This window comes from Heterodontus francisci, chromosome 18 (genome assembly GCF_036365525.1).
Source record: "Heterodontus francisci isolate sHetFra1 chromosome 18, sHetFra1.hap1, whole genome shotgun sequence".
NCBI classification, from domain to species: Eukaryota; Metazoa; Chordata; class Chondrichthyes; order Heterodontiformes; family Heterodontidae; genus Heterodontus; species Heterodontus francisci.
In genome coordinates this window covers 28,627,303-28,650,811 of record NC_090388.1, presented here as the reverse complement: position 1 = coordinate 28,650,811, position 23,509 = coordinate 28,627,303, and the positions used below count along the sequence as shown (strand labels likewise).

General features: G+C 46.2%; 1 protein-coding gene across 3 annotated transcripts in view; it reads right to left on the bottom strand.

The window, feature by feature from the left end:
- Positions 1-23,509, bottom strand: part of ppfia2 (PTPRF interacting protein alpha 2) — a 572,863-nt gene that overhangs the window by 292,258 nt on the left and 257,096 nt on the right. For 2 of the 3 annotated variants that reach the window (XM_068051211.1, XM_068051212.1), the window contains exon 2: positions 5,761-5,862. In XM_068051211.1, the coding sequence (XP_067907312.1) occupies positions 5,761-5,862 (102 nt within the window). Of the gene's footprint in view, positions 1-5,760; positions 5,863-7,092; positions 7,101-23,509 lie in introns of all 3 variants that reach the window. The other variant, XM_068051210.1, reaches the window with a different exon arrangement.

The following is a 23,509-nucleotide window of genomic DNA, read 5'->3' as shown; positions in this document are numbered from 1 at the left end:
ATCCCCCCTCACTCTTCTGAACTCCAGAGAATATAATCCTAACCGACTCAATCTCTCCTCAAACGTCAGTCCCGCCAGCCCAGGAATCAGTCTGGTAAACCTTTGCTGCACTCCCTCTATAGCAAGAACATCCTTCCTCAGATAAGGAGACCAAAACTGCACACAATATTCCAGGTGTGGCCTCACCAAGGCCCTGTATAATTGCAGCAAGGCATCCCTGCTCCTGTACTCAAAACCTTTCACTATGAAGGCCAACATACCATTTGCCTTTTTTATCGCCTTTTGCACCTGCATGCTTACCTTCAGAAACTGGTGTACGAGAACACCCAGGTCTCGCTGCATATTCCCCTCTCTGTTTATAGCCGTTCAGATAATAATCTGCCTCCATGTTTTTGCTACCAAAGTGGATAGCCTCACATTTATCCACATTATACTGCATCTACCATGCATTAGCCCACTCACTCAACTTGTCCAAATCACCCTGAAGCCTCTCTGCATCCTCCTCACAACTCACCCTCCCATCCAGTTTTGTGTCATCTGCAAATTTGGAGATATTACATTTAGTTCCCTCATGTAAATCATTAATATATATTGTGAATAGCTGGGGTCCTAGCACTGATCCCTGCAGGACCCCACTAGTCACTGCCTGCCTTTCAGAAAAAGACCCGTTTATCCCTACTCTTTGTTTCCTGTCTGCCAGCCAATTTTCTATCCATCGCAATACACTACCCCAATCCCATGCGCTTTAATTTTACACGCTAATCTCTTATGTGGGATTTTGTCGAAAGCCTTCTGAAAGTCCAAATAAACCACATCCACTGGCTCCCCTTCATCAACTCTACTAATTACAGCCTCGAAGAATTCTAGTAGATTTGTCAAGCATGATTTCCCTTTCGTAAATCCATGCTGACTCTGCCCGATTCTACCACTGTTATCAGTGCTCTGCAATAAAATCTTTGATAATGGACTCTAGAATTTTCCCCACTACCAACGTCAGGCTCGCATCAAATGCTGCCTTGATGTTAAGGGCAGTCATTCTCACCTCACGTCTGGAGTTCAGCTCCTTTGTCCATATTTGGACAAAAGCCATAATGAGGTCAGGAGCTGAGTGCCCCTGGTGGAACCCAAACTGAGCATCAGTGAGCAGGTTATTGCTGAGCAAGTGCTGCTTGATAGCAGTGTTGACGACCCCTTCCATCACATTACTGATGATCGAGAGTAGACTGATAGGGTGGTAATTGGCCGGGTTGGATTTGTCTTGCTTTTTGTCTAGAGGACATACCTGGGCAATTTTCCAAATTGCCAGGTAGATGCCAGTGTTGTAGCTGCACTGGAACAGCTTGGCTAGGGGCACGGCTAGTTCTGGAGCACAAGTCTTCAGTATTATTGCCGGAATGTTGTCAGGGCCCATAGCATTTGCAGTATCCAGTGCCTTCAGCCGTTTCTTGATATCACGTGGAGTGAATCAGATTGGCTGAAGACTGGCACCTATGATGCTGGGGACCTCAGGAGGAGGCCAACATGGATCATCCACTCAGCACTTCTGGCTGAAGATGGATGCAAATGCTTCAATGTCTTTTACACTGATGTGCTTGGCTCCCCCTTGGTTGAGAATGGGGATATTTGTGGAGCTTCCCCTTCCTGTAAGTTGTTTAATTGTCCACCACCATTTACGACTGTATGTGGCAGGACTGCAGAGCTTAGATCTGATCCATTGGTTGTGGGATTGCATAGCCCTATTGCATGCTGCTTTCACTGTTTGGCATGCAAGTAGTCCTGTGTTGTAGCTTCTTCAGGCTGACATCTCATTTTTAGGGATGCCTGGTGCTGCTCCTGGCATTCTTTCCTGCACTCTTCATTGAACCAGGGTTGGTCCCCCGATTTAACGGTATGGCAGAGTAGGGGATATGCCAGATCATGAGGTTACAGATTGTGCTTGAGTGCATTCTTCTGCTGCTGATGGCTCACAGAGCCTCATGGATGCCCAGATTTGAGTTGCGAGATCTATCTGAAATCTATCCCATTCAACACAGTGGTGGTGCCACATAACACAATGGTGGTATCTTCAATGTGAAGATGGGATTTCGTCTCTACAAGGACAGTGCGGTGGTCACTCCTACCAATACTGTCCTGGACAGATGCATCTGTGACAGGTGAGGGCCAGGTCAAGTAGGTTTTACTTCTTGTTGCTTCCCTCACTACCTGCCACAGACCCAGTCTAGCAGCTATGTCCTTTAGGACTCGGCCAGTAGTGGTGCTACCGAGCCAGTCTTGGTGATGGTCATTGAAGTCCCCCACCCAGAGTACCTTCTGTGCCCTTGCTACCCTTAGTACTTCTTCCAATTGGTGCTTAACATGGAGAAGCACTGATTCATCTGCTGAGGGGGAGGGGGTGGTAGGTGGTAATCAGCAGGAGGTTTCCTTGCCCATGTTTGACCTGATGCTATGAAACTTCATGGAGTCCAGAGTCAATGTTGAGGACTCCCAGGGCACCTCCCGCCTGACTGTATACCAGCATGCTGCCACTTCTGCTGGGTCTGTTCTGCCAGTGGAACAGGACATACCTGGGGATGGTGATGTCAGGAACATTGCCTGTAAGGTATGATTCCGTGAGTATGACTACATCAGGCTGTTGCTTGATTTGTCCGTGGGACAGCTCTCCCAATTTTGTTAGTAAGGAGGACTTTGCATGGTTGAAGTGCTGGGTTTGCCATTGTCATAGAGTAATAGAGTTATACAGCACAAAAACAGGTCCTTCGGCCCATCGTATCCGTGCCAACCATCAAGCACCTAACTATTCTAATCCCATTTTCCAGCACTTGGCCCGTAGACTTGTATGCTATGGCGTTTCAAGTGCTCATCTAAATACTTCTTATGTTGTGAGGGTTCCTGCCTCTACCACCTCTTCAGGCAGTGCGTTCCAGATTCCAACCACCCTATGGGTGAATTTGTTTTCCGCAAATCCCCTCTAAACCTCCTGCCCCTTACCTTAAATCTATGCCTCCTGGTTATTGACCCCTCCACTAAGGGAAAAAGTTTCTTCCTATCTAACCTATCAATGCCCCTCATAATTTTGTATACCTCAATCATGTCCCCCCTCAGCCTTCTTTGCTCTAAGGAAAACAATCCTAGCCTTTTCAGTCTCTCTTATCAGCTGAAATGCTCCATCCCAGATAACATCCTGGTGAATCTCCTCTGCACCCTCTCCAGTGCAATCACATCCTTCCTATAGTGTGGTGCCCAGAACTGTACACAGTACTCCAGCTGTGGCCTGACTAGCGTTTTATGCAGCTCCATCATAACCTCCCTCCTCTTATATTCTAGGCCTTGGCTAATTAAGGCAAGTATCCCATATGCCTTCCTAACCACCTTACCTACCCGTGCTGCTGCCTTCAGTGATCTATGGACAAGTACACCAAGATCCCTCTGACCTTCTGTACTTCCTAGGGTCCTACCATTCATTATATATTCCCTTGCCTTGTTAGTCCTCCCAATATGCATCACCTCACACTTATTAGGATTTAATTCCATTTGCCACTGCTCTGCCATCTTACCAGCCCATCTATATCATCCTGTAATCTAAGGCTTTCCTCCTCACTATTTACGACACCACCAATTTTCGTGTCATCTGCGAACTTACTTATCATACCTCTTATATTCACGTCTAAATCATTAATGTACACTACAAACAGCAAGGATCCCAGCAGCGATCCCTGCGGTACACCACTGGTCACAGGCTTCCACTCACAAAAACAACCCTCAACCATCACCCTCTGCCTCCTGCCACTAAGCCAATTTTGGATCCAATTTGCCAAATTGCCCTGGATCCCATAGGCTGTAACCTTCTTAACCAATCTACCATGTGGGACCTTATCAAAAGCCTTACTGAAGTCCATGTCGACTACATCAACTGCCTTACCCTCATTTATACATCTCGTCACCTCCTCGAAAAATTCAATCAAGTTTGTTAGACACGATCTCCCCCTGACAAAGCCATGCTGACTATCCTTGATTAATCCCTACCTCTCCAAGTCGAGATTAATCCTATTCCTCAGAATGTTTTCCAATATTTTCCCAACCACTGATGTTAGATTCACCGGCCTGTAATTACCTGGTTTATCCCTGCTACCCTTCTTGAATAATGGCACCACATTCGCTGTCCTCCAGTCCTCTGGTACCTCTCCTGTGGCCAGAGAGGATTTTAAAATTTGTGTCAGAGCCCAAAATTTGTCATTTCCAGTGCCTCGGTCGATGTCGGGTGACATGTCCGATTTCCTTCCTATTCTTACACTTTGTAGCCGTTTGATGCAACTGAGCACCTTGCTAGGACATTAGTGAAACAAATGGGTTTTTACAACAATCGACAATGTTTTTATGGTCACCATTAGACTAGATTTTAATTCCAGATTTATTAATTGAATTCAAATGTCACCATCTGCCCTGGTGGGAGTTGAACCCATTTCCTCAGAGCATTAGCCTAGGCCTCTGGATTATTAGTCCAGTGACATTACCACTACGCCACTGCCTCCCCCTATTAGCCTTCAATTAGCCTTTAGGCTAGAAGGCCATTCTTGGCCTTCCCTGCCCTGACAAAATTTTATGACACTGGGAAGGTGATAGGCACCTCACCCCCCCACCTTCCCTCGCTATTTCATGGGTCCCTCTGCCTCCCTGCCCATCCCTAGAGGGCTGATAATATTCAGCCCAACATTTCTGAGCACCTGTTTGGAACATATGCATTGGGAGTGGTTAAAAAATGTGTTCAGTTGGCTGGCCTTCTCGATTGTGCAGACCTCCCTTTGTTACTTTATCAGTTTTTTTGGCCTTCAAAACCCTAATCTGTCAACATCAACAACTGGCATTTAAATAGGATCTTTGATGTAGAAAGACAATCAAGGCACTTTACAGAGTCAGAAATCTTCACTCCAGTCAATGGCTGCAGCAAAACAAAATGGTAGCAGTTGTTTGGCACATGCAGCTCACCTGCCAAGTTTAAATGAGACCAGGCCTCAAAATTATAGTGGCCTCTTCCTATCCAAAATGCAGGACTGGCCAGCTCACTCTGCTGGTCGGTCACCCAAAAGTAAAAATTAGATCTCATGTGAAAGCGGGCAGCTGCACAGTGTGGTCCTTAGTGTCTGTACCTTATTTTCAATGTGCAATATCTAACCGACCAGTCATTCTAAGTGATTAAAAGTAAATTTGTTAGCTGCAGAGTTTCAATGCAGTCTGCTAGATGTCAGATGGCTCTAGAACCTGTTCAGCTGTGCATTGAGAGGGCTCTTTTCATGAGTCAACCACATCCAAGACAATGATGGCTGACTTGAGTTGCTGCTTTACATTATCTTTTACCATGTTTGATGCCCCAGCTTGTTCTGTAAGAGGGGGCTGAAGAGGTGGGCCTCAAAGTTTTGAATTTTGTGCCTCCTATCCTTGACCCCTTGCCAGTAAAACTTCCCTTCCTCTTTCATTATCGTCCAGTTCTGCAGCATTTTAAAGCATAACAAACTGTCTTTCCCTTGCCAGTGTGATTTCAGACACATAATTATCTCCTAATTGCAGTTCACAGCTGTTCTAGAGGGTTAATTCAACTACCTTTTTATTGGTTGACACACAGGTATAGTAGAGAAAGCTCACAACTTAGCCACAGACTGAAAATGTGTCAACCTACAAGAATTAATTCTCCTGATACTATTAGTTACTCATTCCTCCAAATGCACAGCAACTGTGGTTTCCAGGCTATATACTCTAATAACTTACTCTTGTATTGTTTCTCTCAGCTTTGAGTTCAGAAATTTCCTCTTCTTTTTCCAGAAGTTGTTCTCTGCAAGCATTTAACTCCTTTGTCAGTGCAGCAAACTCCTGTTAAGGGATAAATTAAAAATATTAATTCATGGCTTAGTTTAATGTGAAACTAATAGGAGATTGAATGTACATATGATAGGGCTCACACAATATGATTTTTCAAAAAAAACATGAAAAACAAGAGCAGGAGTAGGAGGTTTTGATGCAGTTGTACAGAGTTTTGGTGAGACCACACCTGGAGTACTGGGTACAGATTTGGTCTCCTTACCTCAGGAAAGATATGCTTAACATACAGACCATACGGATCCTCCAGCCTGCTCTGCCATTTAATAAGATCATGGATGAACCTCAACTTCAACTCCACTTTCCTGCCTGATCACTTGATTCCCTTAGAGTTCAAAAAACTATTAATTTCAGCCTTGAATATAATCAACTACTGAGCATCCACAGCCCTCTGGGGTAGAGAATTCCAAAGATTCAGAACCCTTTGAGTGAAGAAATTTCTCTTCATTTCAGACTGAAATGGTCATCCCATAATTTGGAGGCTATGCCCCTAATTCTGGACTCTCCAGCCAGGGGAAACAGCCTCCCAGTATCTATCATATCATGACCTCTCAGAATCACCTCTCATTCTTCTGAACTTACCAGAGAGTACAGGCCCATTCTACTCAATCTGTCCTCATAGGAAAACCCTCTCATCCCTGGAATCAATCCAGTGAACCTTTGTTGCACCCCCTCTGTAAGTTAAGTATATCTTTCCTGAGATAAGGAGACCAAATCTGTACCCAGTACTCCAGGTGTGGTCTCACCAAAACTCTGTACAATTGCATCAAAACCTCCTTACTCTTATATACCAACACCCTTGCAATAAAGGCCAACATACCATTTCCTTCCTAATTGCTTGCTTTACCTGCCTGTGAACTTTCTGTGTTCCTTTTATAAGGACAATTAAATTCCTCTGAACACCAAAATTTAATAGTTCCTCACCATTTAAAAATATTCTGTTTTTCTATTCTTCCAACCAAAGTGAATAACCTCACATTTCCCCACATTATACTCCATCTTGCCCTCTCACATAATCTATCTGTATCCCTTTGCAGTCTCTGGGGAGAATTTTCTCGCCTTAGTCCCTGCCGAAATGGTGGGACCACTAGCATATTGGGAACCCATTGAACTCTTCAGTGGGCTTTGCCGAGGCTCTTTAAGTGAACCATGGCATTAGCATCCCAGCTTTGGCTTGCCCAGCTAATTAGGAAGGATGGGCAAATGATGCGCTGAATCATTCACTGGTGGATCTCTGTTTAAAGGGACTCTGGCAGGGTCACAATAGCAGCAGTGAATGTGGCAGTGCAAAGGAGGAAGCTCTCTCTTGATGGAAGCAAGATGTGGGAAGGCTGCCCCCCCCCCGCCACCCCACAGCTCTTGGGCTTGTCCCTGGAGGTAATGATGGATGCAGTAAGGGTCAGGAGAGAAGTCCTCTTCTCTGAGGACGGGAGGAGGAGGCCAGCCAACCTGACCAAGGAGGCACAGCTGGAAGTAACACAGGCTATGAGCAGCGTGATCCCCAGGAGCTGGATCCTGTGCCTTAAAAGGTTTAATGACCACATTACGTTTGGCAAAGTAAGTGTCATACTGCTCTCAGCTGGCAGCCATTACTCTTTGACCTCCCTAGCATTCTCCTGCACATTACTCCCCTAACTGACACACCTTGCTGTCACACACATTCCTTTCTTTCCAGCCTCCTCCTCAAATCTCCATCTCAACAGATAACAATCATGCTCCCCTCAGTCTAAAGCCCTTTTGCATCCATTCCTCACAGTCAACCTCATCAAATGTTCTCATTCCATCCTCAACTCATTTCACTTTTAACACTCATGTCTGTCTTTTCTCATTGCAGGAGAAGACAGCCCATAACTCCAGGAAAAGGCAGAGAATGGTGGTGGACCTGCAGCCATTGCCACCCTGACCACAATGGAGGAGCATACCCTCGAGATTGGTAGGGTGACACAAGTACTAGCCGTTGACAATGGAGAGATGGGGGTGGCCCAGAGACTTCGACACAGCATTAGATTATGCACTTGGCACTTAATTGTCACTCATGTTGAATAGATAACACCAATACATGTGCTCTTATTATCTGCATCCCTCCATTGGACCCCCGAAGCCAACTGACGGCACGCAGGCAATTTGGGGACACCGTTCCTCCAAGGGATGAGCTCCCACCGCCAGATTGGCCAACCAATCGGAAGGCCGGCAGCTCTGCAGCACCGGCAGCGTCACTAAGAGCAGTGGAAGCCCTGCAACACCAAAGAAAAGGAGACCCCGAGAAAGGTGAGTGGGGTTGGGGATGCCAGGGTGATTCAGGCAGGCCCCACAAGGGGGTGAGGGTGGAGAGTTGTCTTCCCAGGGGGAGCAGCAATTGCCACCGGAGGGGCCTTCCATGGGCCTTGCATTGCCCCAAAGAAGGGACCCACCGAGGTCCCACTAGGAGGCCGCCAGGTTTTACCCGGTGGCGGCAGGCCTCTCCACCTCCCTCAAAATTGAGGTGGAGGCAGAAATAAGCCCTTAAGTGGCCTGTTAAGGGCCTCAATTGGCCTGGGGTAAGAGGGACATCCTCGACCTTCCCCACCCTGGACAAAATGACAGGGGGCCCAGGAAATATCAGGGATGGGTCCCCCTGCCATTTTGCTTGCACCCCCCGCCCCACACCACCACCTCAGTGCCGGCCTCCAAGGACAGAATAAAATTCTTGCCCGAGTATGGAAAATTAGAGGGAAAGACATTTCTGAATCATTTTTGGACATTTCTAATGGCCAGTTTGTGAACTGTAGAGGTCCATATTAATAAATTGCAACTTTCAATCCATTCTTTAAATGAAACGTCATAGTACATATTCTCCAATGTTTCAGGGTTATTTTTTAACACAAAAAATTTGGGTGAGCAAAATTCAGAATTTCACTCCTTACAAGCTTTAAATGGAATTGTCCACAATTTTAACATTATTGGTTTCATGCACAGTGCAAAATAATGCTACTTATATAAAAATATGCCTAAATGCTGCAAATTCTATAAATTTCACTGTTAAAGGATAAAACATCATTGCACAATTACAATAGCTGTACTAAATCACAGGTTTTCAAACTGGGATCTGCAAGATCATTAAGTTTCTGCTCAATTGTTAGCAGATTTGTAGCTATTGACTCACCAGCACATTATTTCTGTCACTACTAATAAAAAAAATGTTTTTTGCAATTACAGAAGCTTTTTTTTGGGTACTCGATGCTGTTTTTGGAAGTTAAGGACCAGCTCTCAGGAGTGTGCCATTATTTGCATGGAGCCCCTTACACAAAAAAGTTAGAACATCCTAACAAAGGTATTAATAATATAAAAGTAAAATACTGCAGATGCTGGAAATCTGAAATAAAAACAAGAAATGATGGAAATACTCAGCAGGTCTCGCAGCATCTGTGGAGAGAGAAGCAGAGTTAACGTCTCAGGTCAGTGACCCTTCATCAGAACTGGCAAATATTAGAAATGTAAAAGGTTTTAAGCAAGTAAAGCAGGGGTGGGGCAAGAGATAACAAAAGAGGTGTTGATAGGACAAGGTCACAGAGAATAGCTGACCAATAGGTCATGGAGCAAAGGCAAACGATATTAGATTAGATTAGAGATACAGCACTGAAACAGGCCCTTCGGCCCACCGAGTCTGTGCCGAACATCAACCACCCATTTATACTAATCCTACACTAATCCCATATTCCTACCAAACATCCCCACCTGTCCCTATATTTCCCTACCATCTACCTATACTAGTGACAATTTATAATGGCCAATTTACCTATCAACCTGCAAGTCTTTTGGCTTGTGGGAGGAAACCGGAGCACCCGGAGAAAACCCACGCAGACACAGGGAGAACTTGCAAACTCCACACAGGCAGTACCCGGAATCGAACCCGGGTCCCTGGAGCTGTGAGGCTGCGGTGCTAACCACTGCGCCACTGTGCCGCCCCTCATGTTAATGGTGTGCTGAAAGACAAAGCGTTAGTACAGAGAGGGTGTTAATGGACAGAAAACTGAACAGCCTGGCCCCAAGTACAAACATGAAAAAAACAGGGGTAGGCACAGTAGAAACAAACTAAAATAAAATAAACAAATAAAAAAGGAAAAAGAACAAGAATAAAAATAAAAAGGGGGGCCCGCCATGCTCTGAAATGATTGAACTCAATGTTCAGTTCGGCAGGCTGTAGCGTGCCTAATCGGTAAATGAGGTGCTGTTCCTCGGGCTCGTGTTGATGTTCGCTGGAACACTACAGCAATCCCAGGACAGAGATGTGGGCATGAGAGCAGGGGGGAGTGTTGAAATGGCCAGCAACCGGAAGCTCAGGGTCATGCTTTCGGACTGAGTGGAGGTGTTCCGCAAAGCGGTCACCCAATCTGCGTTTGGTCTCCCCAATGTAGAGGAGACCACATTGTGAGCAGCGAATACAGTATACTAAATTGAAAGAAGTACAAATAAATCGCTGCTTCACCTGAAAGGAGTGTTTGGGGCCTAGGATAGTAAGGAGAGAGGAGGTAAATGGACAGGTTTTACACCTCCTGTGATTGCAGGGGAAGGTGCTGTGGGAAGGAGACGAGGTGATGGGGGTAATGGAGGAGTGGACCAGGGTGTCGCAGAGGGAACAATGCCTTTGGAATGTTGACAGGGGAGGGGAGGGGAAGATGCATTTGGCAGTGGCATCACGCTGGAGGTAGCAGAAATGGCTAAGGATGATCCTTTGTATGTGGATGCTGGCGGGGTGGAAAGTGAGGACAAGGGGAACCCTGTCACAATTCTGGGAGGGAGGGGAAGGGGTGAGAGTAGAGGTGCGAGAAATGGGCCGGACATGGTTGAGGGCCCTGTCAACCACAGTGGGGGAATCCTCGGTTGAGGAAAAAGGAAGACATATCAGAAGCACTGTCATGGAAGGTAACACCATCAGAGCAGATGCGTTGGAGACAGAGAAACTGGGAGAATGGAATGGAGTCCTTACAGGAGGCAGGATGTGAAGAAGTGTAGTCGAGGTAGCTGTGAGAGAGAGTGGGCTTATAATGAATATTAGTAGACAGCCTAACCCCAGAAAGGGAGACAGAGAAGTCAAGGAAGGGAAGGGAAGTGTCAGAGATGGATCATGTAAAGGTGAGAGAAGGATGGAAATTAGAAGCAAAGTTGACAAAGTTTTCCAGTTCCAGGCGGGAGCAGGAAACGGCACCAATACAGTCATCAATGTACCGGAAAAAGAGTTGGGGTATTGTTGTTTACTGAGGTTTATCGGCAAATATGCACTGGTCATTTCCTGCAATCACATTTAGAGAATGATGCAAGCAAAAGATGAGGACTTTCGTAAGTATACAGGTCAATTTCTGTAGGGTTCTGCCACACATTCACCATGATTTTGCAGGAAGAGCTGTGGCATAAAAGGTATTTGCCTCATGCAGGTCCCCGTTATTGTTACAGTTCATGAACTTAGGCAGGGGAGGTCAGGTCGTCAAGGTAAGTATTTTCAGGGTGAGCAGTTAATGAATTTAATGTAAGGCTATTGGGGGAATGTGAGAGGGGATGGCAAAAATTTTTCACTTAATTTTATTAATTTAAAATGTAATATTCCTTTAACATTTTAAACGCTCATTTATGGCTCTAAGCTCTTTAAAAATGACGTCGCGCCTGCGCATTGGTGCCAGATGCCGTTGCCGGGGACAGCTCATTGGGGGGCAGCCGCCCTGGTCATGCTAATGAGATGCCATGTTTCGAATCACGGTGACACCACGATGTGGGCCCTGTGTGGGTGGGCCAAAAATTTTTCCACCCACCGCCTATTTCACATTGGGCTTTTAAAATGCAGCCATAGCGTTGTCAATCTCTTTGAGGTAGTCTCACATCTGAATTAAATTCCAAAGTCGCACAAATTGAGCTGCAGTTATACTGCACAATTTGTGCTACTGAGTTGCCAAAACCACTTTGTACCCACTCAAAGTGTTCAGCACTTTTTAAAAATTCATTCATGGTACGTCGATGTTATTGGCATAGCCAACATTTTTTGCCCATCCCTAAATGCTCTTGAGAAGGTGAGTTGTCTTCTTGAACCACCACAGATGGCTTGTGAAGGTACTCCTACAATTTTGTTAGGGAGCGAGTTTCATGATTTTGTCCTAGCGACGATGAAGGAATGGTGATATATTTCCAAGTCAGGATGGTGTATGACTTGGAGGGGAGCTTAGAGGTAGAGGTGTTCCCATGTGTCTGCTGCCCTTGTCCTTCCGGGAACATAGAAACATGGGAACAGGAGTAGGCCATTTAGCCCCTTGAGCCTGTTCCGCCATTCAATAAGATCATGGCTGATCTGTGACCGAACTCCATGTACCCATATCCCTTAAACCTTTGGTTAACAAACATTTACCAATCTCAGATTTAAATTAACAATTGATATAGCATCAATTGCCATTTGCTGAAGAGAATCTCAAACTTCTACCAGTGTTTCTTAATTTCACTCCTGAAAGGTCTGGTTCTAAATTTTAGATGATGCCATCTAGTTCCAGACTCCCCAAGAGCAGAAATAATTTCTATTCACTCTGTCTGTTCTCTTTAATATCTTGAAAACTTTGATCATATCACTCCTTAACCTTCTAAATTCCAGGGAATACAACCCTAGTGGTTTAATCTCTCCATGTAATTTAACCCTAAGTGTCCAGGTATCATTCTGGTAAATCTACACCACACATCTGCAAGGCTAATATATCCTTTTAGGTGGTAGAGACTGTGAGTTTGGCAAGAAGCCTTGGTGAATTGCTGCAATGCATCTTGTAATGGTACACACTGCAGTCACATTGCACCGATAGTGGAGGGAGTGAATGTTTAAGGTGGTGGTTGGGGTCTTAATCAAGCAGCCTACTTTGCCCTAGTTGGTGTCGAGCTTCTTGAATATTGTTGGAGTTGCACCATCCAGGAAAGTGGGCAGTATTCCATCTCATTTCTGCCTTGTGCCTTGTAGATGTGGGAAAGTCAAGAGGTGAGACTCACCACAGAATACCCAGCTTTTGTCCTGCACTTGCAACCACAGTATTCATGTAGCTGGTCCAGTTAGGTTTCTGGTCAATGGTAACTCCCCCAAGATGTCATGGTGGGGTAATTTGATGATGGTAATGCCATTAAATGTTAAGCAGAGGTGGTTAGACAGTCTCTTGTTAAAGTTTATCATTGCCTGACACTTGTATTACACAAGTGCCTCCGTGTTTTGTTAAATATATTTTTTGAGGATTCATTTTTGAAAGACTGAAGAAAAGTTAAACTTTGGGGTTTTCAAAGGGGGTCATGTAAAGGGAGTCATGTAAAGGGGGTCATGTAAAGACTTTGAAAAACAGTCCCTGGAAATATTTTTTTAAAAGGGCACCGAGAGGTCTTGTGAGGAAAACAAGCCTTTCTGGGAAACCACTTGACTTCCAGCAACAACAACAAGCCTTTCTTGGAAACCACCTGACTTCCAGCTCAATAAGCAACAGAGAACTTTGGACACCTGGAGAAGTGACAGGTTAAGACTGATGAAGGTCAAAAGGTTGACCTTCTGCTGTCAGTTTTGCTTTTGAATTGTTTTGAGTTGGGGTTGAATGGTATAAAAAGGAACGGAGTGCCGATTGCAGGCTGAGTGTGGAGATTCGAGTTTGGTGAGTGGTGAGCTCGGTGAAGGGTGGAGAAGGTGCTCCATTTTCTACTTTTTTAACCCTCCAGTATTTGGTTCTTTCTTCGGTACAGTGGAAGGAGCTGTTTGGTGAGTACCTGGTAAGCTATTCTATTTCTAATAAATAGTCTGTAAAGTTAAGGTATGGCAGGGCAGCTCTGCCAAGTGGAGTGTACAGCTGTGGCATGTGGGAATTCATGGATGCACCATGTGTCCTAGACAGACACATCTGCAGGAAGTGTCACCAGCTGCAGAAGCTTGAGCTCTGGGTTTCGGAACTCGAGCGGCGGCTGGAGACACTTTTGTGTATCTGCAAGGCAGAGGACTAAGTGGATAGCACGTTTAGGGAGGTGGTCACACCGCAGGTTAGAAGCAGGCAGGCAGATAGGGAATGAGTGACCGCCAGGCACGTAGTACAGGATATGATCTCACTCGCTAATCGGTTTTCCATTTTGGATACTGGTGAGGGTAATGGTTCCTCAGAGGAGAGCAGTCAGAGCCAGGTTTGTGGCACCACAGGTGGCTCAGCTGCACAGGGGGGAAGAAGAGTGAAAGAGCAGTAGTGATAGAGGATTCATTAGTTAGGGGAACAGATAGGTGTTTCTGCGACAGTAAATGTGACTCCAGGATGGTGTGTTGCCTCCCTGGTGCCAGGGTCAAGGATGTCACGGAACAGCTGCAGGACATTCCTCTGGGGTAGGGTGAACAACCAGAGGTCGTGGTCCACATTGGTACCAATTACATAGGTAAGAAGGGGTATGAGGTCCTGAAAGCAGATTTTAGGGAGCTAGGAAGGAGATTAAAAAGCAGTAATCTCAGGATTACTCTCAGTCCCACATGCAAGCAAGCAAAGGAATAGGAGAAGTGAATGATTGAACATGTGGCTGAAGAACTGGTGTAGGAGGGAAGGCATCAGATTTCTGCAACATTGGGACCGGTTCTGGGCAGGTGGGACCTGTGCAAGATGGACGGGTTGCACCTTAGCAGGACCATACGAATATTGTCACAGGGAGATTTGCCAGTGCTGTTGGGAGGGTTTAAACTAAATTGTCAGGGGGATGGGAACCTGAGAGGGAGCTCAGATTGGAGGGAAGAAAAACTGGTAACTTGTCAGGGGAGTGGGAACCAGGAGCAAGTTTCAGAGAGGAAAACCAAGGTGTATAGAATACTGGGGAAGATAGATAGGCAGCATGAAAGTAGGGAATAGCAAGTTATTAGGTGAGGTCAGAGTAAGGGAGAAAGTAATAAAGTCAATATCAGGGCTTCTTCTTCTTCTCTTCTTTGGCCTCCTTGTCTCGGGAGACAATGGGTAAGTGCCTGGAGGTGGTCAGTGGTTTGTGGAGCAGCGCCTGGAGTGGCTATAAAGGCCAATACTAGAGTAACAGACTCTTCCACAGGTGCTGCAGAAAAAATTGGTTGTCGGGGGCTGTTACACAGTTGGCTCTCCCCTTGCGCTTCTGTCTTTTTTCCTGCCAACTGCTAAGTCTCTTCGACTAGCCACACTTTAGCCCCGCCTTTATGGCTGCCCGCCAGCTCTGGCGATTGCTGGCAACTGACTCCCACGACTTGTGATCAATGTTACAGGACTTCATGTCGCGTTTGCAGACGTCTTTAAAGTGGAGACATGGACGGCCGGTAGGTCCGATACCAGTGGCGAGCTCGCTGTACAATGTGTCCTTGAGGATCCTGCCATCTTCCATGCGGCTCACATGGCCAAGCCATCTCAAGCACCGCTGACTCAGTAGTGTGTAGAAGCTGGGGATGTTGGCCGCCTCGAGGACTACTGTGTTGGAGATGCAGTCCTGCCACCTGATGCCAAGGATTCTCCGGAGGCAGCGAAGATGAAATGAATTGAGATGTCGCTCTTGGCTGACATATGTAGAGGGAAAAATTGTGGCCGATGCAGCTAAATAAATACACACATATATATATAAGATGAAAGTGTAGCCACATATTGTTACAAAATGGGGTATTTACCCAAGGCATTGTGGGACAAGTTAGTAAGCTTGCAGCCTTGAACATGGTACTGCTTAGCACAGGCAATTAGCCTGACCAAGGAGGGCCCCCCATATCAGTGCATAAGACAGCTGCTCTGTCTAATTGCGGACTACGCAAAGCAACTCGGAATGCAGGCCTGATAGAGGTAGAAGGATTCATTGTGAAGACTCAAGGATAGTTGATAAGGGGGGTTTGGTAAACAAGCTGAGATGGTCAGGGGCATACCATGAGCTATCCCCACAACCACATGATGCATAATTAATAATTTTATTGGTAATTAATGTAATTTATGCAATCAATAACCGTTATGATTGGATTATGTCCAGCCGGGATGGGCTGAGTAACTATATCTGTTGTGGATTTTCCTTTGTTCAGTGGAGAGGCATCTGGACAGCCCAGTGACCTGCTCCCCGCTGGCGTAACTAAATAAACTGTTTGACATTGGAGCAGACCTGAGTGTCGAGTGATTCTTCTAGATTCATTCCCGCTAACACATACGTTGTCCAGGCCTCGCTGCCATAGAGCAAGGTACTGAGGACACAGGCTTGATACACTCGGACTTTTGTGTTCCGTGTCAGTGCGCCATTTTCCCACACTCTCTTGGCCAGTATGGACATAGCAGTGGACGCCTTTCCCATGCGCTTGTTGATTTCTGCATCGAGAGACAGGTTACTGATGATAGTTGAGACAGACAATGTCCCAGACACTGCCAACACCATCCCCGGGTATGACCTGTCCCACCGGCAGGACAGACCCAGCGGAGGTGGCGGCACAGGAGTATACAGTCAGAAGGGAGACCTCAACATCGACTCCGGACCCCATGAAGTCATGGCATCTGGTCAAACATGGACAAGGAAACCTCCTGCTGATTACCACCTACTGCCCTCCCTCAGCTGATGAGTCAGTACTCCTCCATGTTGAACACCAATTGGAGGAAGCACTGAGGGTGGCAAGGGCACAGAATTTACTCTGGGTGGGGGACTTCAATGTCCATCACCAAGGGTGGCACAGTAGCACCACTACTGACCAAGCCGGCCAAGTCCTAAAGGACATAGCTGCTAGACTTGGTATGCAGCAGGTGGTGAGGGAACAACAGAGGGGAAAACATACCTGACCTCATCATCACCAGTCTGCCTGCCGCAGATGCATCTGTCCATGCTAGTATTGGTAGGAGTGACCACCGCACAGTCCTTGTGCAGAAGAAGTCCCGCCTTCACATTGAGGATACCCTCCATCGTGTTGTGTGGCACTACCACGATGCGAAATGGGATAGATTTCGAACAGGTCTAGCAATGCAAACTGGGCATCCATGAGGTGCTGTGAGTCATCAGCAGCAGCAGAATTGTACTCAACCACATAGCCCGGTATATCCCCCACTCTACCATTACCATCAAGCCAGGAGACCAACCCTGGTTCAATGAAGAGTGCAGGAGGGCATGCCAGGAGCAGCACCAGGCATACCTCAAAATGAGGTGTCAACCTGGTGATGCTGCAACACAGGACTACCTGTGTTCCAAACTGCGTAAGTAGCATGCAATAGACAGAGCTAAGAGATCCCATAACCAACGGATCATATCTAAGCTCTGCAGTCCTGCCACATCCAACTGTGAATGGTGGTGGAGAATTAACTAACTAACTGGAGGAGGTGGCTCCACAAATATCCCCATCCTCAATGATGGGGGAGCCCAGCACATCAGTGCAAAAGATAAGACTGAAGCATTTGCAACAATCTTCAGCCAGAGGTGCTGAGTTGATGATCCATCTCGGCCTCCTCCTGAAATAACCTGCATCACAGATGCCAGACTTCAGCCAATTCGATTCACTCTGCGTGATATCAAGAAATGACTGAAGGCACTGGATACTGCAAAGGCTATGGGCCCTAACATTATTCAGGCAATAGTACCGAAGGCCTGTGCTCCAGAACTTGCCGTGCCCATAGCCAAGCTGTTCCAGTACAGCTACAACATTGGATTATACACTGCAATGTGGAAAATTGCCCAGGTATGTCCTGTACATAAAAAGCAGGACAAGTCCAACCCGGCCAAATACCGCCCCATCAGCCTACTCTCTATCATCAGTAAAGTGATGGAAGGTGTCATCAACAGTGCCATCAGGTAGTACTTGCATAGCAATAACCTGCTCAGTGAGGCTCAGTTTGGGTTCCGCCAGGGCCACTCAGCTCCTGACCTCATTACAGACTTGGTTCAAACATGGACAAAAGAGCTGAACTGAAGAGGCGAGGTGAGAGTGACTGCCCTTGACATCAAGGCAGCATTTGACCGAGTATGCCATCAATGAGCACTAGCAAAACTGAAGTCAATGGGAATCAGGGGAAACCTCTCCACTGGTTGGTGTCATACCTAGCACAAAGGAAGATGGTTGTGGTTGTTGGACGTCAATCATCTAAGTCCCAGGACATCATTGCAGGAGTTCTTCAGGGTAGTGTCCTAGGCCCAACCATCTTCAGCTGCTTCATCAATGACCTTCCTTCAATCATTAGGTCAGAATTGGGGATGTTCGCTGATGATTGCACAATGTTCAGCACCATTCGTGACTCCTCAGATACTGAAGCAGCCATGTCCATATGCTTCAAGACCTGGACAATGTCCAGGCTTGGGCTGATAAGTGGCAAGTAACATTCGTGCCACACAAGTGCCGGGCAATGACCATCTCCAACAAGAGAGAATCTAACAATCTCCCCTTGAAATTCAATGGCATTACCATCGCTGAATCCCCCACTATCAACATCCTAGGGGCTACCATTGACCAGAAACTGAACTGGAGTAGCCATATAAATACTGTGGCTACAAGAGCAAATCAGAGGCTAGTAATCCTGGAGCGAATAACTCACCTCCTGACTCCCTAAAGCCTGTCCACCATCTACAAGGCACAAGTCAAGGGTGTGATGGAATACTTTCCACTTGCCTAGATGGATGCAGCTTCAACAGCACTCAAGCAGCTCGATACCATCCAGGACAAAGCAGCCCGCTTAATTGGCACCCCATCTACAAACATTCACTCCCTCCACCACTGACGCACAGTGGCAGCAGTGTGTACCACCTACAAGATGCACTGCAGTAACGCACCAAGGCTCCTTCGACAGCACCTTCCAAACCCGCAACCTCTACCAACTAGACGGACAAGGGCAGCAAATGCATGGGAACACCACCACCTGCAACTTCCCCTCCACATCACACATCATCCTGACTTGGAACCATATAGCTGTTCCTTCACTGTCGCTGGGTCAAAATCCTGGAACTCCCTTCCTAACAGCACTGTGGGTGTACCTACCTCTCATGGACTGCAGCAATTCAAGAAGGCAGTTCACCGCCACCTTCTCAAGGGCAATTAGGGATGGGCAATAAATGCTGGCCCAGCCAGTGCGCCCACATCCCTGAATGATTGAAAAAAAATTTGGCGAGAGCCAAGGAACAAAAAAGGTGCGGTTACTTTGCTTGTTGTTGTCTATAGGCCACCAGCTAGTGGGAAGGACGTGGAGGAACAAATTTGCAATGAAATTTGAGAGAGGTGCAAAAATTATAGGGTAGTTCTAATGGGGGACTTTAATTTTCCAAACATAGACTGGGATAATAATAGTGCAAAGCGCAGTGAGGGGCAAGAGTTCCTAGAGTGTGTTGAGGAAAATTTTCTACAACAGTATGTTGCTCGTCCAACGAGAAAGGAGGCACTGCTAGACCTGGTTCATAGGAATGAGGTGGGCCAAGTGGATCAAGTATCAGTCGGAGAGCATTTAGGGGATAGTGATCACTGCATCATAAGGTTCGGCTGACTATGTAAAAGGACAAAGAGCAATCCAGGATAATAATAATTAACTCGGGGAAGGCCAATTTTAATGGGGTAAGAAAGGAGCTGGGGTGAATAAATTGGAGTCAAAAGCTGTCAGGAAAACCGGTCGATGAACAATGGGCTCCCTACAAAGAAGAGATAGTTTGGGCACAGTCAAGGTATGTTCCCTCGAAGGGAAAAGTAGAGCAAACAAACCTAGAGCTCCCTGGATGACAAAAGAGGTAGCAATTAAGATAAAGAAGAAAAAGTGTGCTTATGACAGATGCCAGGTAGAAAATACTATTGAGAACCAGGCTGAATATAGAAGGTCCAGAGGCGAAGTGAAAAAGCAAATAAGAGAAACAAAGAGAGAGCATGAAAAGAGACTAGCAGCTACCAATAAAGGAAATCCCAAAGTTTTCTATAGGCAAACAAATAGTAAAAGGGTGGTAAAAGGAGGAGTGGGACTGATTATGGACCAGAAAGGGGATTTACACATGGAGGCAGAGGGCATAGCAGAGGTATTAAATGAATACTTTGCATCTGTCTTTACCAAGGAAGAAGATGCAACCCAGGCAATGTTGGAAGAGGGGGTAATTCAGACACTAAAGGGGTTTAAAATTGATAAAAAGGAAGTATTAGATAGGCTGTCTGTACTTAAAATGGATAAAGCATCAGGACCAGACGACATGCATCCAAGGATACTGAGGGAAGTGAGGGTGGAAATCGCAGAGGCACTGGCCATAATTTTTCAGACTTCCTTAGACTTGGGGGTGGTGCCAGAGGACTGGAGTATTGCAAACGTTAAATCCTTGTTCAAAAAAAGATGTAAAGATAAGCCCAGCAACTACAGACCAGTCAGTTTAACTTCGGAGGTGGGAAAACTTCTAGAAAAAATAATTCGGGACAAAATCAATAGTCACATGGACAAATGCGAGTTAATTAAGGAAAGCCAGCATGGATTTCATCAGGGAAAATCATGTTTAACTAACTTGCTGGAGCTTTTTGAGGAGGTAACAGAGAGAGTTGATGATGGAAATGCTGTTGATGTGGTGTACATGGACTTTCAAAAGGCATTTGATACAGTGTCACACAACAGACTTGTGAGAAAACCTGCAGCTCATGGAATGAAAGGGATAGTAGCAACATGGATATGAAATTGGCTGAGTGATAGGAAACAAACAGTAGTGGTTACTGGATGTTTTTTGGGCTGGAGGAAGGTTTGTAGTGGAGTTCCCCAGGGATCAGTGTTGGGATCCTTGCTTTTCCTGATATATATTAATTACCAAGACCTTAGTGTACAGGGCACAATTTCAAAGTTTCCAGGTGATAGGAAACTTGGAAGCATTGTGAACTGTGATGAGGATAGTGTAGAACTTCAAAAGGACATAGACAAGATGGTGGAATGGGCAGAGAGGTGGCAGATGAAGTTCAATGCAGAGAAATGTGAAGTGATTCATTTTGGTAGGAAGAACATGGAGAGACAATATAGAATCGAGGGTTGTTACGACCAGGTGAGAAAGGTGTCGAGGGGTTTTTCTCAGCCTTCACCTGGTCTTATTGTAGCAGGGTTTTAATTTTAAACACACTGTGTTTTGAGCTCCCCCTTGGTGAATCCTTGTTCATCACTTTCCAACTATAAGGCAAAGAAATGAGCATAAACAGGCTTTCTTAGGTTTAAAGAAGAAAAGTGAAATTTTATTAAATTTAAACTTGAACTCTAATTCGGTTAATGCCTACGAATACATTTCGCGACCCACACTAGCATGCATATGCGATACACACATGCAAACAGGGACAGAAAAGAGCAGAAGAAAAATAGTGGAGAGGTTTGAGGTAATCTCTGAAGAGGGTTCTTTTTACTGTGCTTCAAGCTCGTTGTAGATTCCTTCATTGTAGGTAGTCTTGCTTTTTGTTAGGGCCCAGTATTCTTCTTAAACCTTGTTCACTTGGGGTTTATATGTCTTCAATGGTTTCTGAAAAGCGAGATGAGAGCAGACAGAAGAGAGGTCTTTTCAGTCCAGGAGCAAACCGCTTTCTGAGTTTTAAAACTCTGTGGCAAGTTCAAATTCAAAAACTCAGGTTGCCCAGCAGAATAGTCATGTGACTGGGGGGTGGGGGGGGGGGGCGGCGGGGGCGGTGGTGATCACGTCAGTTTGTGCATTCAGCCATCTTAGCAGTCAACCTGGAATGCGGGCTCCTCCACCCTCAATGTCTGCTAATCAAAAGTCTATTGTGGATTGAATTGGAACAGAGAGTGGCCCTTTTGTCATTTCCAAGTACTGTCTGCCCTTTGCAAATGTCTTTCCAGTCAGGGGCTTGGCAACCCCTTGTAATAGCCCTTCTTTTCTTCCCAGCAACAATTTTAAAATTTAGTGTCCATGTGGTGAAATATATGTGCCTCATTCTTGGCAGGTGGGGGCCTGCCTGACATGGTACAATTCTAAAGGGGGTGCAGGAGCAGAGGGACCTGGGTTGTATCTGTGCATGTCATGGAAGGTGGTAGGGCAGGTTGAGAGAGCAGTCAATAAAGCATACAGTGTCCTGGGCTGTATTTATTTTTATTTTTATTTTTTATTTAGAGATACAGCACTGAAACAGGCCCTTTGGCCCACCGAGTCTGTGCCGACCAGCAACCACCCATTTATACTAACCCTACAGTAATCCCATATTCCCTATCATCTCCCTACACTAGGGGCAATTTACAACGGACAATTTATCTATCACCTGCAAGTCTTTTGGATGTGGGAGGAAACCGGAGCACCCGGCGAAATCCCACGCAGACACAGGGAGAACTTGCAAACTCCGCACAAGCAGTACCCAGAATCGAACCCGGGTCCCTGGAGCTGTGAGGCTGCGGTGCTAACCACTGCGCCACTGTTGCAAAGATTGCAAGAGCAAGGAAGTGATGTTGAACTTGTACAAGACACTCGTTCAGCCTCAGCTGGAGTACTGCGTCCAGTTTTGGACGCTACACTTGAGAAAAGACATGAGGGCATTGGAGAGAGTACAGAAAAGATTCACGAGAATGGTTCCAGGGATGAGGAACTTCATTTATGAAGATAGATTGGAAAAGTTAGGACTGTTTTCCTTGGAGAAGAGAAGGCTGCGAGGTGATTTGATAGAGGTATTCAAAATCATGAGGGGTCTGGACAGAGTAGATGGAGAGAAACTGTTCCCACTCACGAAAGGATCAAGAATGAGAGGACACAAATTTAAAGGATTTGGTAAGAGAAGCAAAACTGACATGAGGACACTGCCATCACTATCCCTGGGTATGTCCTGTCCCACCAGCAGGACAGACCCAGCAGAGGTGGTGGCACAGTGGTATACAGTAGGGAGGGAGTTGCCCTGGGAGTCCTCAACATCGACTCCGGACCCCATGAAGTCTCATGGCATCAGGTCAAACATGGGCAAGGTAACCTCCTACTGATTAACACCTACCGCCCACCCTCAGCTGATGACTCAGTACTCCACCATGTTGAACACTACTTGGAGGAAGCACTGAGGGTGGCAAGGGCACAAAATGTACTCTGGGTGGGGGACTTCAATGTCCATCACCAAGAGTGGCTCGGTAGCACCACTACTGACCGAGCTGGCCGAGTCCTAAAGGACATAGCTGCTAGACTGGGTCTGCGGCAAGTGGTGGGGGAACCAACACAAGGGAAAAACATACTTGACCTTGTCCTCACCAATCTGCCTGCTGCAGATGCTTCTGTCCTTACTGTATTGGGAGGAGTGACCACTGCACAGTCCTTGTGGAGACGAAGTCCTGCCTTCACATTGAGGATACTGTCCATCATGTTGTGTGGCACTATCACCGTGCTAAATGGGATTGATTTCGAACAGATCTAGCAATGCATGAGGCGCTGTGGGCCATCAGCAGCAGCAGAATGGTTCTCAACCACAATCAGTAACTTCATGGCCCGGCATATCCCCCACTCTACCATTACCATCAAGGCAGGAGACCAACCCTGGTTCAATGAAGAGTGCAGGAGGGCATGCCAGGAGCAGCACCAGGCATACCTCAAAATGAGGTGTCAACCTGGTGAAGCTACAACACAGGACTATCTGTGTGCCAAACTGCGTAAGTAGCAAACAATAGAGCTAAGCGATCCCATAACCAACGGATCAGATCTAAGCTCTGTAGTCCTGCCACATCCAGCCATGAAAGGTGGTGGATAATTAAACAACGAACTGGAGGAGGTGGCT